This window comes from Sesamum indicum, linkage group LG8, assembly GCF_000512975.1.
Source record: "Sesamum indicum cultivar Zhongzhi No. 13 linkage group LG8, S_indicum_v1.0, whole genome shotgun sequence".
Classification (NCBI taxonomy): Eukaryota; Viridiplantae; Streptophyta; class Magnoliopsida; order Lamiales; family Pedaliaceae; genus Sesamum; species Sesamum indicum.
In genome coordinates, this window is record NC_026152.1 from 8,206,911 (window position 1) to 8,216,584 (window position 9,674).

General features: G+C 35.1%; 1 protein-coding gene across 1 annotated transcript; it reads right to left on the minus strand.

The window, feature by feature from the left end:
- Nucleotides 220–7,473, minus strand: LOC105167921. The gene is made up of 12 exons (XM_011087801.2): nucleotides 6,171–7,473; nucleotides 5,108–5,207; nucleotides 4,655–4,994; nucleotides 3,929–4,041; nucleotides 3,174–3,302; nucleotides 2,953–3,046; nucleotides 2,122–2,753; nucleotides 1,645–1,922; nucleotides 1,324–1,474; nucleotides 860–957; nucleotides 694–775; nucleotides 220–515 (listed from the first exon to the last, which is right to left on the minus strand). Exons 1-12 carry the CDS (start codon nucleotides 7,088–7,090, stop codon nucleotides 432–434), a joined length of 3,021 nt encoding a protein of 1,006 aa, XP_011086103.1. The 5' UTR covers nucleotides 7,091–7,473; the 3' UTR covers nucleotides 220–431.

The following is a 9,674-nucleotide window of genomic DNA, read 5'->3' on the forward strand; positions in this document are numbered from 1 at the left end:
GGTTAGGCGTTATATCTGATAAATTGGGGGGTAGATTGTTCTAGATCTTCAGGATAACCATGATATTTTGACTGTAAGAAAGTTTGAGTTTAAGTAGATTGTGTTATGCGTTCCTTATAAAGGAAAAGAATTTCACTGCGCTCTGCTTGGAATAGTTTCCTTTACATGGAAATATTGGTTTTACGTTATTCAAGTGATAACAAGAGGGGGAGCTGATGATTGGTGCTGGAAACATATGAGCATATTATTAATAATTAATAAAATAAACCAAAAGGAAAAGGTATACAAAACCGAAAGCAACAAAGAGAACACCACCAGAGTACTACTGTGTTTAATGCACCACAAAATTACTGCTCTCCATGACAACAAATGGTGTAATATTATGAGAAAACTTGAGGCTGTACAAAGTATGCGACCTTATTCTCAAGGTTTCATGGTATCCTACATGACTCTATTACTTCAAGAACTGCAATATGCGTCTCTGGTGAGATCATGTTCAGTGTCCGATGGAATTCCTGCGCACAAAAGGAAAGACTGCATAAATTCCTCTTTACGGTACATATAGACAATCTTGTGCTGCACAGGACTCATGATGCAATAAGCTGAACAGTTTTTCTGTTTTTTTTTTTTTTTGAGAAAATGTCATTAGTGCGAGGTGCGTTAACTTTCGCAAGGTTCTTAAGAAATGCATACCACAAATCTCTCCAACACCGGGACAAGTATTCTCAGGTTGCGGTTGGGAAGACATTCAGCAATGGCGCCACGTACACTCTTGCTGGCAAGTGCATGAAAAAGTAATCTTTGAGAACACAGTTAATAACATTAAAGAAAGATGAACATTCCATGACAGGATATTGACCTTTCTGTCGAAAGGAATGCAAGAAGAAGAGCTGCATAAGCTTCTACAATCATTTTTTCAGCTTCCTTCTCTCCCTGTAATATGGAATCTTCATCCTCCTGCAAGACAAAATTTGCATAATTGGCCTTTCCACAAAGTTCTAAAATTAATTTTCACTCATCACTTTTGTTGCACCTCTCATTGGAGGTCACAATGAGAACGAAATATATCCAGAGTATGTAGGTAAGTTTGTCGTGAAACTCCAGTATAACATACTTTTTACCTTTGAGGAATGACTATGAAACCTTTCCTGCATAAGCTTAGTAGAAACTATTTTAAGTTTGATGATTCAGAATACATTCGTGTGATTATAATATCTGCTGCAATGAATTCGACTTTCAACTGAGAAACGGGCTTGAAAAGCCCTTTATGAGACAGTAGAGATCAGATATAATAAAATAAAGGAAGCAGAGAAACTTCCTTACCCAGGACAAACATTTTTCCTCTCCAGCAGCCTCACTGCTGCTTTGGTTAGCCAGAAAGACCGAGCACAGTAGAGAAATCACATCATTCTGGTCCTCCGAGTCTATACCTTCAGGGTTGGGCAAGGAAACACTAGCTGCTGCAAGCCGGGATCTGCAGTACAATAGAACCAAGTAGAGTGCTTTTGTAATCAGTTATACAAATTGTATGAGCAGAATAATCACCAAAAAGCCAACACAGCATGATAAGGTATTAAAGACATTGCCTTAAAACGTCGAGAATAAAAATTTAATTCATAGAAAAGGGACAAGTTAAATAATTACCTGTTAACGCTGTCCTTCTCTACCAAATTCACAAGCAAACCCAAAATAGCAACAAGAAAGTCCAGCTCTTGATCAGTGAGAGGTGAGTTGCTCTGTTGATTGATCCTAGGACTTGATTTAGACGACAAGCCACCCCCTCTTGCATCACCAAAGTGTGGCAACGATAAGCTAAATGATGGAAAATGACCGGCAATCAGAGAAGATAAGATTTCTAACCCCCCACAGGTTCCAATTTGCTGACAACCCTCAGGATTGTCATTGGTCAAATTCATAAGAACCTGAAAATCAAGAACAATGCATCATATTTAATAGCATATAAAACCATGGCGCAGTTAGACAAGTTAGTGAAAGGCGTTATGGGAAGAGCTTATCAACAGCCTTCGAAACTAAAAGTCAGATCCATGACAACCATCTCAACAAATTACGTCATGCAATATAATTAAGGAAAATTCACTACTTTCACAAATACGCAAGTACCTTGACAGCCGTAAGAAGACAATCTGCCAGAAGGTTGGAACTATCTTCATCAACTGCCGAGGAACAAGAGGTCTCTTGTGAATGATGATATTCTATGTTGTTTGACTCCTGTTGGCTCGACAATGGTACATAGTGATTCCCATCTTTATATCCACACACTTTTGCGCTACTATCTTGAGATAAAGACTTCTTTCCATTTCCAGATAGTAAATCCCACTTTGAGGGTTCAAAATCATCCTCATCAAATGCAAAAGGATCCCCACTGTCCTCCTTCATTTTGGTGTCAGTACATATTACCGGTCTCTTTCCAGTACTAAAGTCCATTTCTGAATAATCATTGTTTATGTTCACCATACTATTTGAATTCCAAGATGTTCCACTGCATGATCCTGCTTGAGAAGATTCAACTCTCAGCTTTAGCAACAGAGGATCAGCGGACACCTGAGTGGGTTCCAGACTAGACCTAAAAGATCCTTGCTGCCCAGGGCTCAAGCATTGATCCCATTGATCAGAGCTTTCATGGGAAGTCCATTCCATGCTACAGCGCGCCCCCAAATGACTGCTCCCACAAGTAATACCACCCTTTTTTTCATCCTCAGAACCATTCAAAGAATTTCTGAGTAGGGACACACCTAAACACAACACCACATCTATCAGATGACAGGAACAAATTCTTTAGACATAGATAGAATTGATACTGACCAAGAGAATCAACAAAGTAATAAAGGATGATCCGAGAACAATATGTAGAAAGGAAAATAGTGTCCCCAAATAAACGTATAAAAATATCAGAACATTTATTTCACAGGTAAATTAATCTACACAGAATACCTGATAGAATTTTAATGATACTCAGAAGAAGTTTTGTGAAAGACCGTGGAGCTTGTTGACCATCAAAATTTCCTTTCATCCCAAGTAAATGGCACTGTAATGCATAATCAACTTCAGAGATGGGGATTTACAAAACAACTGCCAAATTAATAATTTAACAGCAAAACATTAGGGTGTGCAAAATATGGAGTGTAAGGTGGAAGCCAGGCATAATCTAATACCTGGTTATCATTGCTAAGGAAAGTAGCATTTTCCATGATTTTTAGACATTTCAAAAGCAGGACTAGACTTTCTAGCCCCAAAGTATCTTTCGAATCCAAAGCAAAAGTTGGACTTTTCTCCAACCATCCCTGCATAAATCAATGAGCATTAGAAAATACAACCTTATTACACAAATAAAAACATGTGGCCAGAGTTAGCATGACCCAGTCAACCTTAAGAAAACCTTTCTACACGTGAATCTCCAACTACAATATAAACCCAAATGAGATCATCTTCAAATTCTGAAAGGAGAGAAACAAAGAATATACCAGAAAAATAGGCATAAGCAGAAACTACACGATACTGTGCAACAGATAATTATAAGCGGAAACTATAAGCTCCACCATGTGGTGATTAAAAGTCCAGGCAATTTCATTCTCTCATTTTCAACTATGAAAAGGATTCTGAAGTTCCAAAGGGAAGACCCTGTCTGCATTTCCAGCAATTGCATGTTAACCACAGCCATTTAGTACAGCCTACAAGACATTACTAATTTGGATTCTCTATACAAGCTCCTATGCTTCCACTTTTTGCGGTAATAAATTTGAATATTGGATCTTCTACCGAAGTAACTAACCATGAATCATATTCATCAGAATGTTTCAAAATTGTAGGGAACCCTCTGTTCAATCCTCCAGCATGTAATGGCACTCAAACACAAAATACATAGTTTAGGTTAAAGTAAATCAAACAAGAATAACATACAGGCTCACACCTCCATTACGGAATGACATTTCCTCGCCACCTCAAAAACTGCATCAAGCCCCCCAAACTCTCTCAGCTTCTCCTTGAAGTTGCCCCCAGTTTTCCGTAAAGTGCCAGAGGTATCTGATGATTAAAAAAGCAGAAAACAGAAAAGAATAAATAATAAACAGATAACCCAAAATATCAGGACGAGAAAGAGCTATAGAGATATTATTTCATAGTAAATTTCAAGAAAGAGAAAAAATAACACACTCTGCCTTTAATTATAGGAGTTTATGAGACTGCATTAATGGCCAAGAATAGCAGCATCCAAAAGGAATTAGTTGAGCAAAAGAAACAAGCTCAACATGAGTATATTCAACTGAAAAAACATAAGAGTCTCTAAACGGGATGTGCAATAGCTAATTTCTGAAAGGTGTAATCACAATCAATTGAGTGCTATGAGATGATAGAAACAAGATTGAAAGTGGAAACAGAGACAACCACAAATTTAGAGGGAAAAACCAACAGATATAAAAAGAAGAATGGAAAAAGAGAAGTATTTTCAAAACCCTGAATTACATAACAGATTTAAAAACTCCAACATGGTGATTTCTTCACATAATAAAGAAGTTAAACTTATAAATATGATTTGTAACCAAACAGCCAGCCAAATATTCGTCCCAACACAGAAGAAAATAAATAAATAAATGGAAGGGATTTACTAGCATCAAATTACAGCAAAACAGTTCTAAACCTTCAATAGAGATGCTAAATGAGCAAGCTTTCTCCATTGTAAGCAAACTAATCCATTTGGGATTTAACTCAGGCTCTTCATTTCTACCATCACTACTATCTCTTGGCTTCATTTCCTTGGAGTTGACAAGAATCTCCCGGACCTTGAGCATAATTGCAGTGGAGCTGGAATCTGTTCCCTTAGCTGACTCTTGTAAGAAACCAGCATTCTTGCACAGCCCTAGAAGTTTGCTACCAACGGGCATTGCTTTTTCCTTGGCAGAACTAGATGAAAGTGGCTTCAACAATTTTATTAGAAAGCGAATGCAACCTGGTGAATCCAGAAGATGATCTTCTTGACCCTGAAACACAATGAGAATCTAATAATATTAATAAGGCTGGATAGCATGACAATTTTTGGAGAGATAAAAAAAGACCCAGGTTCAGGCAGTAATACATAGCTGAAATCACTCACATCACTTGTCAGAATGTAAAATAAAGCAGCAGCAGCGAGGTTGCTTGGCTGGTCATCAAAGCTGAGTCCTAAAACGGCATCAATGATAGTTTTTGCCATCCTAAGAAAGATATCAGCAGTTAGATAGTGTAAAATCAGCTAATATGTACTCCAAAGTGGATAGAAAGATCAGAACTAATGTTATGAGTGATATTGTATTTCAATCAGGTACAGCAACTAACAAACACAAAGATTTATAAGCATCATTAAATGCAAAAGCAAATTCAGCCTCTTTTCCTGAAAACTAGTTAGAACAGACCTGGAAATTCAGCCTTTTAACCAGATTGTCTCAGCCTCTTCAGCCTAGTATCATTTATTACACTTTCAATTTCTGCTTCATAGTTTTCCTGTCGCTCATTTTCTTTATAAAATGGATATGATCCATTTATATTTAATTTTGCCCCATGGTTCAATCTAAATGATGTAAACATCTACTTACCAACTTCAGTGGGCGTGGTATTTTATGTATCACTTGTTTGATCATCTGTTAATTGACAACTGAAACTAAGAATCTGTATGTGATATCCTTGGAATTACTGAATACCTGACAAGGATGCATGGAACATGCACTAAGAGTGAGGAATTTCCACAGTAGTTAGTGAATGTTCGGTTACTCTATTCTGATAATGTTCTATTTCGCCCTTGATTATTAATTTTGTAACAGAGGGGCTACAATTGGACATACCACTGTTAGGTAATAAACTTTCTCTTTGCCCGTGCCTGAGGTGAAAGAAATTCATGCTAGTAAAAACTTCCTGAATGTTCAAAGAAATGCTAGGCGTCATTTTCCAAATCTAAATGCTTCTGAGTTTCAAAAAACCTTCAAAAAATTCATACTCCCCTCTCATCTTTCCCATATATGCCATAATCACCTCTAACTTTTGACATGTTTACACCGAGACTAGCACTTAAATAAACAAGACAGTAAGCCGAGAAAAAGTTTGAACTATCTACACCAGTACACATGTATCTTTATAAAAGTAATATCAAGTAATCTTGATCAATGAAGGATTAAACAAAATACCCATGAACCCTCAAAAGCCGCCTCTGCTGTGTTGTTCCACAAATTGATAACAATGAAAGAAGACTTGCCCTCCTAATCCTCACCGGTTGTCCCTTCTTCAACCCATCCAACGCAAAATTCACCTCATCCACATGCTCCATCATCTCCCCAAACTCTTGAGTCTCCATCAATGTAGTGGTAAGCTCCACATAACCTTGTTGTGACTCCTTTGATTTCATTTTCTTCTTCTTCTTTTTCTTTTGTAAAACCCCATTTTCTCCCCTATCCTTTTTCTTGGATTTCCCAGAAACTCCAAATTCCCAGCAATCCCCATCGCGCTCACGCTTTCTTGGCAAGGGAATCCCCAAATCAACCAAGTCCTGGGATGAATTTAACATATATGAATCAGAGTCAACATTCTTGGACTTCTTCGATTTCCATAACTCCCCTTGTTCGGAGAAATCAAAAACACTGGTCTCCCTGCCCTTCTTTTGAGGCCGCACAACAAATTCCTCCGCCTCCTGGGACGAATTATACTCATAAGGATCGGAATTGACTTTCTTGGATTTCTTGAAATCCCTTTCACAAACCTCCAATACTTCAAATTCCTTTAATTCTTGTGAGGAACTTCCATAGGGCTCCGAATCAACATCAATCAACTCCACTTTCTTCGATTTCCAATAACCGCCATTGCCATCCCCGCCCTTTCTAGGGGGCAGCAACGCCAATTCTCCCGTCTCCTGAGACGACCTGAAACTATGTGGATCAGACCAGTCGCAGCGAGTGGACTCCTGCGACGGAAGCGTGAAATCGTAAACATCCTCCGGCCTTTCTGGGGAAGATGAATCCGAAACTCCGTCGGCAAAGCTATTCCCACCGGAAAAGCTCCTGGTCAAGCCTCTACCCCGTCGGCCGTATGTTCTGAACATCATATTTCTCATCCTCAGAAGTGCTTAAACCATTCTCATACAAATCAAATGAAGGGTTTAGGGAGGACCAAATTCAAAATAGACGGCTAAAATTCGGCAGGGAATTAGGGTTCCTGCTCACTCAATTTTCCAGTTTCTACTTCCCGTTTGTATATTTGAAAACACAACCGGGTATGAGAATTTCGAGGCAGGAGAAGAGATTTTTAGGTTGGGATTTCAGCAGTGAAAGCGAAGCATAAAGTTGGACTGAATTGTTCGTTGAGGTTGAGGACGGGATGGCTCTTTTAGGACGATTGATGAATTTTGAGAGCGTGATGAGATCAAAGCCGTCCGCTGACTCCTGCGGAGTACGGATCTATCGCCCATGGGTTATCAGCGGTTGATTAGCCTGACCATTTTTTTCCTTTCTTTTTTTTTTTTTTTACCCCTTTCACCTAATCTGAGTAATAATCTAGTTGGTACAATATTTTTAAAAGAGATATATAAGAAAATTATGAAATATTTCATTTAAATTTTAAAATATAAACGTAGATTAATATATAATTAAAATTCAAAGTTAAAGTAATTAATGTGTATAAAAACATAAATTTATATCGAACATAAACATAGTGTTTGAATTCATTTTCGAAGTGTTTTGTTGTGTTTTATGGAGATAGAGGGAGAAAAACAAACATAAATAAGTATGTGTTAGAGATAGTATGTATGTTTGGATTTGTTCTTAAATATAATTTAAAATAAGTATTGTATGTTTAATGTTGTGTGTTTTGAGACAAAAATTACTATTCATTGTCAAATCATGTCTTCTTTTATATATATTTATGTATATATGTGTATGTATGTATGTATTTATGCCAAAATAGTTAAAAACATCTAGATAATGTGTTTTTGTATGATGGCAAATATTTGGTATATTTTAACTCATTCAGGAGATAACTTGAAAATGAAAACAAATATTGTGAAAATAATCTACATTAGTTTACTATTTAAACTAACCTGGAAAATGGGTGAATTTTTTGGATAATGATAATCAATGATGCACTTATTTATATTTAAATAGAAAATAAAAAAATAAATTTAAATATTAATAGATATAAGTATTCAAAAAGTATTATTAGATATGAAAAATGGATTTAGTGTATTTACACATTGATTTTTTGTGGTTTTAAAAATTATATATGGTATTCTTAATGTTTGTTTATGTCTAATAAATAGATCCATCTATTAATTAAAATTTACAAAAATTATTGATATTAGCAAAAAAATTAAGTAAAAATTGATTTATTACATGTCAAACAAATTTTTTTTTTATCAAAATACACATATAATGGTGAAGATATGTAATGTCAGGAAATATTTATTTGATATGCAATAAACGAGTAATAAGTCAATCGATGATAAATATGAATTTTTATTTATTTATTTATTTATTTTGTTAATATCAGCAAATTTAGTAAATTTAGACTACAAGTTCTTTGTTAGACAATAACAAAGGCCATTAGTACTAGATGTAATTTTTCAAATTATGAGAGAATTTACATGTAATTACAACGAACCTCAAAAAAAGACAATGTAATTATTCCTAAAAAGGGCAAATTTTTTGGATAAAAATAAATAATTGTACACTTTTATGAATTTAAATAAGGAAATATATTGTTATATTTTAAAATAAAATTCAAATGGATTATTTAGTTATGCGCTATATGACGCTTACTTAAATAGCTTCTATATATCTATATATATTTTTTTAATATATATAGATTCGAAGCTTAAAACATAAAACAAAAGTAGTTATTTATTTCCTTCTTTTTGCTTTATGTGTATCAAATATATATAAAAAAGAAAAAAGGTGTGTTAATTAATGGTTGTGGCACGTTATTTTATGTATATATAATAAATAATTTTTTATACTTTAAAATACACTATATAAAAATAAAATACATAAACCGATACATTACATTAAAAAAAGATAAAAAATAACTTATCAGTTAATGTAAAATTTGAGAAGTTGAAGAAGTTAGTTATCATATCGGTTGAAGGGCATTTCTTATTTTACAAAAAATTAGTATGGTGATGTCATTAACCATCATTTGTGAGTGTGGGGGGCATTTCCTTTTTACATAGTATATATACACAAAGAAATAAATAATAGATTATTGACACCCTCTGATATTAAGTCGAAATACACAAACACTCCCTACTTTTTATAAAATTACAGATACATCCATTATTCAAATGCAAAACTTACACTAACACCCCCTTAAAACATTAAACCCCTATTCAAAAGCAAAACGTACACTAACACCCCTCAGAGGGTGTATTGTAATTTTATAAAATCTTTTAGGGGGTGTAGTTGTATTTTTATAAAACTCTCGAGGGGGTGTGGCTGTAATTTTCTAAAACATTGGGGGTATTTCTATCATTTAACCTAACTTCAGAGTTTTTAATGTAATTGTTCAATATTAAAAAACACAGACACAAAATAAAACATGATGGGAGTACAAATGGCTAAGGATGCAATAACCTTAACAAGAAATTAATACCTTGTTCGTTTTCTTGATCCCAACCTCTAAACTCATAATGAAAAGCATTGCTTTCA

Coding starts and splice junctions, on each gene's coding strand:
- LOC105167921 (XM_011087801.2), bottom strand. CDS start 7,090: ATGAGAAATATGATGTTCAGAACATACGGCCGACGGGGTAGAGGCTTG. Junction 4,042..4,654: donor ATTTAGCATCTCTATTGAAG/GTTTAGAACTGT, acceptor TTTAATCATCAG/ATACCTCTGGCACTTTACGG. Junction 3,303..3,928: donor AATGTCATTCCGTAATGGAG/GTGTGAGCCTGT, acceptor TGATTTATGCAG/GGATGGTTGGAGAAAAGTCC.